The sequence below is a fragment of the Spinacia oleracea genome, chromosome 1, assembly GCF_020520425.1.
Source record: "Spinacia oleracea cultivar Varoflay chromosome 1, BTI_SOV_V1, whole genome shotgun sequence".
Taxonomy (NCBI): Eukaryota; Viridiplantae; Streptophyta; class Magnoliopsida; order Caryophyllales; family Amaranthaceae; genus Spinacia; species Spinacia oleracea.
The window spans coordinates 52,719,992-52,732,986 of NC_079487.1; the positions used below are offsets into that span (position 1 = coordinate 52,719,992).

At 35.5% G+C, this 12,995-nt stretch overlaps 1 protein-coding gene across 3 annotated transcripts in view; it reads right to left on the bottom strand.

The window, feature by feature from the left end:
* Positions 1-343: 343 nt before the first annotated feature.
* Positions 344-12,995, bottom strand: part of LOC110799321 (valine--tRNA ligase, chloroplastic/mitochondrial 2) — a 52,949-nt gene continuing 40,297 nt past the window's right edge. For all 3 annotated transcript variants that reach the window (XM_022004562.2, XM_022004563.2, XM_056838567.1), the window contains 11 exons: positions 11,971-12,081; positions 9,292-9,429; positions 8,395-8,445; positions 8,198-8,310; positions 5,112-5,259; positions 4,233-4,337; positions 4,008-4,109; positions 3,127-3,199; positions 2,867-3,033; positions 763-896; positions 344-657 (listed from right to left, as the gene is read on the bottom strand). In XM_022004562.2, the coding sequence (XP_021860254.1) occupies position 657; positions 763-896; positions 2,867-3,033; positions 3,127-3,199; positions 4,008-4,109; positions 4,233-4,337; positions 5,112-5,259; positions 8,198-8,310; positions 8,395-8,445; positions 9,292-9,429; positions 11,971-12,081 (1,143 nt within the window). In that variant the 3' untranslated portion in view covers positions 344-656. The remainder of the gene's footprint in view (positions 658-762; positions 897-2,866; positions 3,034-3,126; positions 3,200-4,007; positions 4,110-4,232; positions 4,338-5,111; positions 5,260-8,197; positions 8,311-8,394; positions 8,446-9,291; positions 9,430-11,970; positions 12,082-12,995) is intronic.

Genomic DNA, 12,995 nt, shown 5'->3' on the forward strand with positions numbered 1-12,995 from the left:
TGAGAGTCCGAGTTAACAGTGACCCTAGACCATCCTTGCTCCTTGATAACCTGCAAAGTAACTAGAATGGCACACAATTCCCCCATAAGAGCTGATTGGGTACAACATTTCTGCTGAAAACCCAGAATCCACTCCCCCTTCTCATCTCTAACAAGCCCCGCAATACTAGCATCGGATTCTACATTTATGAATGAGGTGTCACCGTTAGCTTTGAGCCAACCAGGTGGTAGTGGTTTCCAAGAAGGTAGGTTGGTAAAGGTGGGAGAGAATGAGGTCAGGCTACAAGGCTTGGAAGTGTGGTATTCCCAGGCGAGAGCTTGGGCTTCCGAAGTGCACCTTACCGTAGAGTTTTGATTAAAATTTCGTTTGATCCAAATTGTTTTGCATTTGTTTGTTTTGATTTCTTGTAGATGTCGTATGACTATTTTATTAATGAAGTAATTTTTACCTTAAAAAAAAAGTACAATTAAAAAAATAAAAATCAAGATTTATGTTTAACAACCTCTATACAAGAATTTACAAGAGTCAAAATTGCATGATAGCGTTGCTTTGAATCACCATATTAAGCCTTGAATGGTACCTAGCTATCACAGGTGACATGTCCAAAATCTCCTGAACATCTACATCTTTTCTTCTGACAGCTAAAACGTTTTCAACCTGGAGATGCGCAATATTCACCATTATTATACATAACATAATTTACAGGATCTTGCACAAAAAACAAAAAAATAACCCAGAAGAAACAACAAATAAATGACTCACTAAGCTGTTTTTGTCACCAAAGCTGTTGATTCAAGAAAAGCTATACGCTTTTGTGTCAAATTTATCTTCTCTTCCATTTCGTCGGCCTTTTCTTGAGCTGCCCTAACGATTTCTTCTGGCGCTTTCTCTAGAAACTACATGTGCATGTAGAAATATTAAAATTAGACATGCAGGGGAAACTTAAGAACATAAATACAGAAAAGGGGAAAAAGTTAATAAAAAAATCAATAATGGTTTTGCAATCACAGCATACACGGGGCAAAAATAAAGCTACAAAATCCGCAATATATATGGAAACAAGCATTTCAAGTTCAATAAAGTAGAAGCTGACATCTGAGACAGTAATCCGGGCTACAAATCCTACAATAAAGGTGATGGTGAATTGGCAACTGCTATACAATAGCCACAGGCACTACACCAAAGAAAAATGCTAACAATCAGCTGAATTCAAGTAACTGATCAGTGAGTTTGATTAACCAGAAAACTTAAAAGGAATTAGGCAAGGAAATGACTTGTTCCCCATGCTCACATTTTGTAACTAATTCTGTGGCAAATTCTCTCTGTTACCCCCCCTTTACAAGACATAAGTGATCAAGTTGGATGCGTGAGGTTGATTCCTTGGATAAAGCTCCTACTTATGTCCTATGCGGAAGCAATATACCGCTGGAATCAGTGCTTCAAATTAGCGTGTTAGCGGTTATTCCACATTCGAGCAAAGTAATATGTTTTATGAGCCTATAGCAGGTCTTTTTATGTAACTTAAATAATTGGATTGAATGAAATAGCAGTATAATTTTGCTACATTCTTTCCCCTCTTTCAAATAATTTCAATATGGCATCAGAGCCGGGTTACGTCTCCTAAGAAAAAGAGAGAGAGAGAGAATGAGAAGTAAGCCATTGCAGGCCATCGTCCGTTTGTGAGTGAAAAAATGAATGGGCAAACCACCATGACAAGAGTGGTTGGAAAAAAAAAAGGGGTTGATAATGATGATTATGTGCACCAAGAGCGGAGAGAAGTCCTTCACAAGTTTGGGCGTAGAGAGGTGCTCAGAAAATATGGCGCAGGTAATAATGTGCATCAACAAATTTGTGAATGAAAAGTAAGCCATTCCGTTTGTGATTGAAAAAATGAATGGGTAAATCACCATGGCAAGAGTGGCGGGAAAAAAGAGAGTTGATGATGATGACTATGTGCATCATGGGTGAAGAGAAGTCCTTCACAAGTTTGTGCGGAGAAAGGTGCTCCGAAAATATGCGTCGGTGATAATGTGCATCAACAAATTGTGTAAAGTGATGAGACGTGCATCACTATTGGAAGTGTTGACAAAATGTGAAATTTGACGAGGAGTACATCAAATAATTGGTAGAATGAAGGTAATTATGGTTACGGAAGAAACAATTTCCATGGACTTGACAAGTTGGAGAAAACAGGATAGTTTTGCCTTTAAATGCGGAAGAAGAAGCTCTTCATGGAGTTTGAGATTTGAAGTTTTGGTCAAGGTCAAAAGGGAAGATGGTGAAAATTTGATGCAAGGGAGAGTGTTGGATTTAGTGATTCAAATTAGTATGTTAGTGGTTATTCCACATTCTAACAAAATAGTAAGTTAGGTGGTTCAATCATTAGATAAAATCCTTCATGTTGTAGGACAGGACCAAAAAGATTTTGATAGGTCCCTTAGTCCCGTACCACCAGGCTAATATTTAAAATGCATCCAAAGTATTTAAAGAAACTGTAACTATCCTTATAATAAGGAATCAGAATGAGCCAAAAATATAGCAGCAAGAAAAGAACTAAAATCACAAAAGCAGGACCTCTGTATGAGTGTATTCAGTGTCTTTGATATATGTAATACGCTAAACCCATTTAAGAGTTTACCAATATACATAAAATAAGCTACATTCCAACACAAGACAGTTTAATTATTGTTTTGGGGTGTGATGTTAGTGCATGTGCAAGGTCACGTTGTATAGCCATCTACTCTGGTCTGTAACCTCTATTGCACCAATATTTGGACATATTGGGAAAACATATAACAAGAAAAACAAGAAATAATCAACAGACACAAGGAAAAAGAAGGATACAATAAATCCAAAGATCTCCTACCTTTGGTGAACCAAGGCGTGCTTTAATCCCTTTATACTCCCCATCCATCTTAAGAAGACGCTTGTGAAGCCGCGGCAATTCAGCAGATATATCTACCATATCGGCAAGAGGTAGATATGCTTCCAAACCTTCACTGGCAACTAGGTGAACTGATTGGTTTGCATCTTCTGAAAATGACGGTGTTAATAAGTATACATACAGAAACATAGCATCTCTTTTAAGTTATACATACAATATCAATTATAATGACGACGACAAACCTGGAAGTGATTCTGCAAAGCTCAAGACTTGCAGGTCTAGCTTGGATAGGAGAGCTAGAACTTCTTTCTCTTCCTATTTAAAAGAGGGCAACATTAGCATTTCTCTACAAATATACAGCAGATGATGACACTTATCACAACATCAAGATTGCACAACACATTGCCACACAACCCTAAGTATCAGAGTAATCAACTGATCCTATAATACAAAGCCTCAGCAAATCTTGATCACTTCAATCATGTGATTCTTCTCAAATACCCAGAATAATGCATCAATTTACAATTGCATGATCATCCAAATGCATAACTACAGATGCATATGGTATTATGCACAGAAGACAGTAATTACGCATTTGGATGATCATTCCACATATTTAATCACTCCAAAGGATTATTTGAGGACTGTTATCAATGTCGACAAAAGAGGCAAAACCAAAGCAACCATTCAGCAATACCTTCAAGGAAACCTTTCCCCTGAACAAACTAAAAGAGACCTGGCAAAACATCTTTTCATAAGCCTTTCCAATGACCAACTTGAAATTATAGTTTATGGAACATAATACAATTTCGAAGCAGTATATCCAAATAAATTACATGATATAAAATCATACAACTCAAACTACAATTCTGAGTATGGAGGAAAAAAAGTGTTTCAAGTTTGAGTGATCAATGCTTTAAATTCCTGTCTGAAAGCGCTCCTCCCCCCACCCTTCCCCCTTCTCCCCCCCCCCCCCCCCCCCACCCCCCCGGCCAATAAACATGTTCAAATAGCTATAGAAGAAAAATACATATAATTGATCCCAATGAATTACTGATCCATCAGCACGTCATAAGTATATTCCAAATAGGCTGGAGAAGGAAAAAACTAATTGTTTACTTACAGACATATACTGAAGAACATCGGGGTTTGCAACTATAGTTGCAGATATCCGTTTCACTGGCTCAACCGAGTACTCAGCTCGGACATTACGAATAGCCCTAGTCTGCAGACAAATAAAGTTATTGTGTTTTGTTTATATTAGCAGACAGCATGAAGTGCTGAAATAGATTAAAGAAAAATTACTAAACTAAGATTCCTCTCGTTGCACTAGAACAGTTTTACTCACCAAAGCTTGAAAATTCTCAAATCTTTTTACCGCATTTGAATATGATGGAAGTGAAGTTTTTGGCCATGAAGATACAATCAGAGGCTCTTTCTGGTTGGGGATTGCCTACACAAAAAATATCATCAGACCAGTAACTGAAGCAACTATCTAATACAACTATGAAGGACATAATATAACTGCTATTTTGAATCCAACAAAACTGTCACAAACATTTAAAAAACATATACATTTCACCAACAAACATGGATCTCATAAATTTGTATTGGTGTGTACCTATGTCAATGCCATTGTTTATTATGGAACAACAGCTAGGGATCACAAATGCTAACTAAGTAACAAAGAGCTCACTCTGTAATCAAACAACATTTAATCTTACAAAATCTTTTAAGTCGGGTTTCTGCATTTGGGATTTGTTTCATAGGTAAATAATTATTTAAGAAAAATAACGTAAGAAAAGCCATTAATTATGGTTACTACAATGATGATGATCCTCACACCCATCATCTCAACTCCTGAGAACAAAGTTCACTAACCAAGTTTCCTGCTAGAGCTTATTCTATTCTAAGAAGAACAACTATGAACAACGAATCATTTACTAGAAACTACCAACTGCATAGCAAACTCACATGTGGAACCAAACATAATCAACAAAGAACATCAAGGCCTCTACAATAACAGTATTAAATTGTGAAATTCATTTACTAGAGACTTCCAAGAACCCACTGAAGAACTAATCAACCAATGATAACATGTTGCTCCTTGTTTTCATGTGACAGCTTGGCAGAGCTTCTAAATTCATCCAAACAAAATATTGATGTTATGGTTAGCCAGACAAGAAACAGGAGCACTACCATTAGTACTGAAGTTCACTCATCATACCTGCCAAAGAGCCTCAGTAACAAACGGCATGAATGGATGCAGTATTTTCAAAATGTTCTCAAAGACATACAGAAGCACTGCTTGTGCTGCAGTGGTTACAGAGTTATCTTCAGACTGGTAGAGGCGAGCCTTACTAGCTTCAATGTACCTAATAAGGCAAGCGTTCATGTCAAAAAAATCGAATAAAGAAACTTTCATTAGTATGGACAACAAGTAAAGCTACAATTAACAAGAATGTATAAAATGCTGTTCATAAGAGAGGTGTTAGTCCACTATGTTTGTCCACATCTGAAAAGATAAAAATAATGAGAACCAAGTATAATAGCATGCAAGCTACAACAATCTGCCAACATAATACTTATGCATCTCCAGATTTTCATCTCACCTAATTAATATAATAATAAACACGCTGACTTCAATAAGGTTAATGAATGTTACAGGATTACAGCAGTTTGGCTAGTTTTAGTTCTGATAAAGAAATTTTTCATTAGAAATAAAACATGCAAAAGAAAGGACAAAAGGGCCCCTACAAACGAATATCATCGAAAATATATAGCATGCAAAGTACCAAAGATGCTTACATTATTATAAACTGAGATATACAAGATAATTTATACTTTCTCGATTTTTTTTAAGTTAAACAACATTTGCCAATGCACAACCTCATCAATCAATATCTTTAATTATCAATTAATAAAAATTATAAAAGTTCATATTTTAAAATGATGATTATGAATCTAACAAAATCCTACATAACTATATTTTTCTTATGTATGCATCACAAAAGACCGTCAAAGTGGACTATGTGAATGGTGTCAAAAGTCAAAACGTGTCAACTATAAAGAAAGGAGAAAGTATCAAATGATACTTACATTATTATAGACTGAGAACAAGAAAGTTCATATAAAAATTACAATGAAGCCTAAAACTCAAATGGAGACATGTTATTGATAGTTGTAGACTGATATTAAACTAAAACTAATAGATATTATCAACGCTTCTATGTGGATCCTACAGAGCACTAAAGACAAAAAATTCAAACCAATGAATTCTATACAATTATTTTGAGATTTAAAAAATATCGCATGTTATTGTGTTTGTACACCTGAAGCAAGCAATAAGGAAAGTTAAAAAAAGAGATACTTAGATTTCTATTTCACATTGTGTCTAGCAAAAATGAAGAAAAAAACAGGTAATCTATGGAAGTGCAGCCATGACACTGTGAGAGTGATCATCTTCCCAGCTTATATTGAAAAGAAAAGAAAAAAAATTATTTATCATTGGGGTTATGTAACAAGGAAAATTGATGAAAAGATACCAAAAGGTAAAGCCTACGTACGAAAGAAGCACTAGAGTAAAATATATCAGTCTCAAGCTACAATATTAAATTTATCTACAAACTCAAGACCGTTGAGTGCAACTTGGAGTGCAACAATCGACTCTAGTTATACAACAACCTCAAAAAAAGGAAGCTGAGGAATTAAATATTTCCAAGTTGTGTCCTTTCCAAGTGCAATGTCGAATCTCCAGAAAAACAACCCTCCACAATTTATTAATCGATTCATTCTTAAACCTAGTATTCCATGCCACAAGAACATATTTGGCTGCACGAAATCGAAGCAACTCAAAATGTCAAATTGGTAATAGGACAAAAGAATAAATGGTGATAAATAAAAAAAACCTATTCTTGTGTTGGCATAAGCTACCACAACTTAGCAAAATTAAAATTTCTTGTTTGGATGAGATTTGGATGGGAAAGGCATAATATACCACGCAAAAAATTGGCTAATCTGGGAGTTTGTACTGATAATATCTTCTCCATGTGTTGTAATACTTCCGAGTCAACTATTCACGTGCTTTTTAGTGCATTTACTCTAGGAAATGCTGACACAAATACAGGAGTGTATACAAATTGTCTGCAAATTCAGCAGCTTGTCCAATCAATGATTATTGAATTCAGGAGACAGCGAAATCAGGAGTGTATCTTAAATTTCAATCAATGATTATTGAAACACAAATTTGGTTGGTTCACGAGAAGAGATATTCTGTGTCGTGGTTGCTGCTCTAATGCATCATATATGGAGACAGAGAAATAAGTTTCTGGAATCATGTGATTGTTTCTCCGGCAAACTTCTAAAGGTAATAAAAACAGAGGTTGTATATAGAATTGTTGGGATACTTCCAGAAAAGTAAGTGCAAGGATCTGCATGGTTAGAAAGTTTAAGATAGTGGGGTTAAGGCTAGGGGAGGCCCATCTTAGGTAAGCTCCTGGTTTTTCCAGCTATGGGTACTTTGAGATTTGTCCTTGTAAATTTTTTGTTGTTACTCTTGAAAGTGATTAATATAATTAATTTCTTACTGATAAACAAAAAAATCATCTCCTTAAAGAGTTAAAGAAAGTTGCAAAATATTCTCGATGGAAAAGGAACCATTCTTTGTCATGCAGACAAATCAATTTTTTTTCATTGGTATCAACTTCTGAGAAAGACATTAGCTTTAAAACTGAAAAATCTAAACATTTAATCTTCTTTTTAATCATTAGGATGGTTTAGTTTAGTAAGAAAATTTCCAATAATTACGGTTACTGTTCCATAAAACCATGCCGTTAATAGTAGCCTCTTTTAAGAAAGGCAAATATGAACAGATCTAGAATCTGAACCTGTCAGTGTGGGTCCCCCGCAACATTCGATAAACACTAAAGAAATATGCTTGATCCACTACTCCACTCTTGTCCTTGAAAACAACTACGGACTGAAAGACATGAAACCCCTTAAAAATGAGTTTCTAAATGTCAACACATCGAAAAGTCAGTGTAAGTAGTTCAGCTGGTTCCTTCTCAAAATGCCCCGAACTCCGGGAGTGTGGAACAGTAGGCAAGGCCTAAACAATCCCAGGCATGGCTGGCAGACCGAGTGTAGTTTCAATTGTGAAATTAGACGAATTTTCTTTTACAAATTGAGGTGATATCCAGTTCTAAAGGTCTTATGTATAGCTCAATGATAGGTTTTAAAGTTATATTGCTGACTTGTTGTTGTAATTTTAGGTTCAGTAGTATTTGAGCACAAAGACTGTTGGAATAAGCATACCAATCAGCAAAATCTCCCCAGAAGAAATCATAAGTTTCTCTTGCAACATCTCCAAAGTAAAACTTGTCGTAACTTGTGGTAACTAGGTCAATCAGCAAATGAAGTTTTGACACCTGTTAATTGAAAATGAAATACAATATAATACAGCTAAGTAGAGTGATAAAGCATAAGCAAAGGAATAAAAGAAAAAAACTCACCACCCAACACTCGGGTAATCGCAAACTGAGCACTGACTCTTCTTTATCGAACTGAAAAAGAAAATTAACAATGAAAATGAACCTAAAATCTTCAGCATACAAACAGTGCTCTCAATAAATTTGACAAAAGGATAGTGAATTAGTCACTTCAATATTAACTCTCTAGAATAAGAAAATCACCCATATATTCATGCACACCGACACACAGATAAAAATCCAACAGGACAAAGAGAGAGGTCCAGTCTTCTAGACGAATAACAAAGATAAAGAGTGCTAGCAAGAAAATCAAAGAGAAAAGAAAAACTCCCAAGCATGTAAACTTCAAAATGAATTTTTTTGAATACCCTGCTTCTGATCCAAATGGAAAATGAAGTAATTAAGTATGCTTTGTGTCATTTAAATGAAACTCAAAATTTAACTCTAAAACCTGCCAAGCAATGATAAGTATCAAAACTAATATGGGACAAATGGAATACTAGGTAAGATTTAACTATCTACCAGCAGTAAAATTACCGGGAACTAGATTTGAGCTCTAATCATTTCCTTACAGTATTCATAACAGAAACATGAAAACTATTTACTTACCAACGTGAAAAGAAAAAGCAGTCGAAGATTCACAACATGGATAAGATATCCTACTTCTTTTGTTACATGCCAGTTAGAACCACAGTAAGATGGAATGGGATCAAATTCTACAATAATCAAGTCATCTTTTCATGCATCTTGAGCTAGACGCCTAGACCAGTCCGTCTAGTTTTGGTGCCATTTTCTGTTCAGAAAAACTAGGCCACTTGAAGACAATTCTTATCCTCAAGGCTTTTGAACTCCATCAAAGTGCTTGAGGAGCTTAGACAAAAGTTACTAGCCATTTAAATATATGGAAAACAAAAAACTAACCTCATATTTGCGCAAAGTTTCCCATGCTAAAGGATCATTTTGGTTAGGCAGATTCTGTAGCACAAACTTCCCAGCATTCCACAGTTTATTAGTAAAAGCCTTATTTGCAGTCAATCTTTCAGTTGATAAATTGAGGTCCTGGTTGGAAAACAAAATGCGGGATTAATTTCTATTAGATCAACTAAGCAGCGTACAAAGAAACAGACAAGTCAATTACTCCCTCCATCCCAGATTAGTTGTTACACTTTCCTTTTTCGTCCGTCCCAGATTAGTTGTTACACTTCTAAATTAGGAATGACCCCACAATTATTATATTGTCTCTCTCTTCCCACTAATTTTTTTTTGTTCCCACACCCTCTCTCATTCAATTAAAAAAATACACCACTAACTCCTATCACATCTACTTTTTCAATAAAATAACAATTGATAACCAAACAACCACCTATCACCTAAAAGTCAAAAACTTTGTGTAAAGGCAAGTGTAACAACTAATCTGGGACGGAGGGAGTAGTTAATTAAATCATCACTGCAATTCCAAAGAGCAGATAAAATATTTTTTTTACATATGACAGGAAATAGTGATCTAGTTCCTCTCACACGAACTTTTTTAAAAAAATATTACATCTTCTACCTAGCTTTCCCCACGAAAACAGCCACAAAAGTCACCCTCTCCAGATTCACTCGAAGTGCTTATCGTAGGTGGGTGCAGATATTCATTTTCAATTAAGAAGTAAACGAAACATTGAAGAAGAGCTCCCAGTAGACAGGATAAACATTCAACAAATTAATTTCTCAGCACCAAATGGTATTCAAAATACCCCGTGTGATGACCATCGTCGCTGGAAGTCTAACATCCAGGCCCACATACTATATATAAGAAAACACAATAGAGAATCTAAGATTTTACTTTTACTATATTTTCCTCTCTTTGTTGTGCAGTTTACGAAATAAGATATTTTACATCAGGTCCTTCATAAGTTTATAATAGTGATCGGAGTTTCAAACCACCCTTCATTCACCAATAGATGTATTAAGTTGAACACACCGAAAGAAAGACTAAACTCTTTATCACATAAAATAATTTCATATCGCAATGCATCAGTTCAAAATGGTAGATGAATCCAAAAACGAGGCAACAAGCTCATTAATTTATATCATAAAAAAGGAAACAGGACCACAGAACCACAGAACCACCAATAACCTGGTGGAATGGTGGAATGGTGGACATAGTTATGACCAGCTTACTTTTGTAGAAGTTGTAGTGAATGTTAAATAGAAACAATAACACGCATATTTGCCTGAGTAATAATTTTTCTGACTACAAGACAGTGCCACAAATTATTTTTATCTATAATCAACATAGACACATGGATACTTGCATCTTGTGAATAGTTTTGTTTAAATAAGTAAGACTGTACGGTTGATGATAGCTAACAGTATTGCTGATGTAGTGCCGTACACTCCTTAGTTTTAAAAAGCGTGAAGCGCAAAAGGGCCTTGGAGCTTAAGCGCAAAGCGCAGAGCGAAAGCATACACTTTTCGTAGGCGAAGCACACCCAGAAAGAAATAATAAATTTTCAAAAGTTCAGAAAAGATGAAAAAAAGAGAAATCAAAACGATGAAAGAAAAATTCAGAATCCGACGGGAGAAATCCGGCGAGAAGGCTAGAGAAATCCGGCTACGGGAGAAAATTGCACTAGGGTTTTCAAAAACTTCCCAAATATTCGGTTTTTTTTAAAAAAAGAAATCACGTGATACTTTAAAAAAGAAGATTAGAGTCTTTATTTTTTATAAAAAAGAAGGGTATGATGTGCCCAGACTACAGGAAGCGCAGAAGCACGGAAGCGCTAGGAAGCGTGCGCTTCCTATATGTCGCTAGGCTTCGGCTGGCAGAAGCGTTTTGCTGTGAGCTTCCGAGCTTCCAGGGCTTTAAGCGCAAAAAAGCGCGCTTTTTAAACCTAAGGTACACTCTTGCTTTATTCTTGGAAAAGAAGGACAAGGAGCTGGTGCTGTTGCGAAGATTATTAAGCAAAAATTCGAAGTATCTTCATCTTCTGTTACAGCTGAGTATTTCCTAGCTCAAAAGGTTACTTGTTATTTCTCTCTTCAACAACTAGTCATGCCTGGAGAAGGGGTGCTACAGTCATCATCTGATTATCACTTTTATCGAGGTTCATGAACGTAAAAAGGAAGTGTTGCCCAAAAAAGTAATTTTACCTAGCATAAAAATCAGTGTCGGAATCCAGTGAATCACAAACTATGACCTCGGACATATTGTAACAAATAACCAGACCATAAAAGCATCAAACATAAACCATCAGCAATTTTAGTCAGGCCATAGATATAACAGCAGCTTTAGGTAGTTAGGTGACACAGAAGACATAAAATAAAATATTGTGAGGCATACTTACACCCTACAAGAGTAAAAGTTACCCCTAAATGAAAAGAAGTCACCATGGTCCCACAATAGGTTATTTCAAGTCTACCTCACACAGTATTTTGCCTAAAAATAAATAATACTTCAAATCATAAGAAGGTTACATGAATGCTACAAAAAATAATAAATAAACACTAAGAACAGAAGTCTACAACACTTCAAGAAAGAAAAAGGAGGGCATGTCCAGCTACATTGCTACAACTAAACAAAATTGCAGGAGTTTAAATTTTCATTAATCATACCTGACCAGCAGTTCCTAGTGCAAGAGTAAATCGTAAAGCATCAGTTCCGAAATCCTTGATTGTGTCAACGGGATCGATTACATTACCCAATGTTTTAGACATCTTTCTTCCCTGAAACAAGAAATATATAAAATAAACTACGAGTTAAAATGTATAATAATGCAACATTGCAACCTGTTAAGAATTTGGCATTTATTTCAGAAGCAGAGTCTCTCTCTCTTTATTTTGCCATTAAATCTTCACCCCTGCACTTAAAGATGTTCTTTTTACTATGGGATCAAGCTCTAAATTGGACCAGAGGCAAAGGCCCTTTCATTTGGTAGGTAACAGATAAAATAACCTACCACAACATTGATGAAGTTTGCAAAGAGCAGTAGCTTTAAGGTGGGACGTGACAACCATAATAAATTTAATCTGAGGTTGGACCGGAGTCTCTTTACAAGAGATAAAAATCTAATCAAGCATGGGGCATGATAAAGTTACGATGAATCTAAATCTAGTGCTTCAAAACAGGTGTCTTCCAAGATGACAAACAGCCAAAATGCCATCGTTAGTTTCAACTTTTCCCAAGTCCTTAACTACATTCTTGAAGCCCCAATAGATAGCTCCTGTAGTTTTTTTTTTTTTTTTTGGGAAATTCTTGGTGAAACTCCAGGTTTCACAAATTCTAAGCGGTGGAAAAATAAAAACAATAGTTTTAAAAAATGGCCCAGTGGTTCTAATTAATGAATGATCGCAACCTTAATGATGGATTAGTCATTAATCTGCTGTTAAATCTTACTTTATGGGGTCAAATCACCTAATTACTAATCTACTCTTTAACTCACCCTAATCTACTCTTTAACTCACCCTTATATTTTGATTATTTTTCACATCATTTATCCTACAGACTCTACTCAGGGTATTAAGATTAAAAAATACTATCTGGTTGATTTGGTCTCAGATATGATTTTTGTTCAAGTTTATTGTTTGTTAAGCCTCATCAAAGATTCAAGTTTAAGCGCTGCCCTACTAGGCAGGCCTTT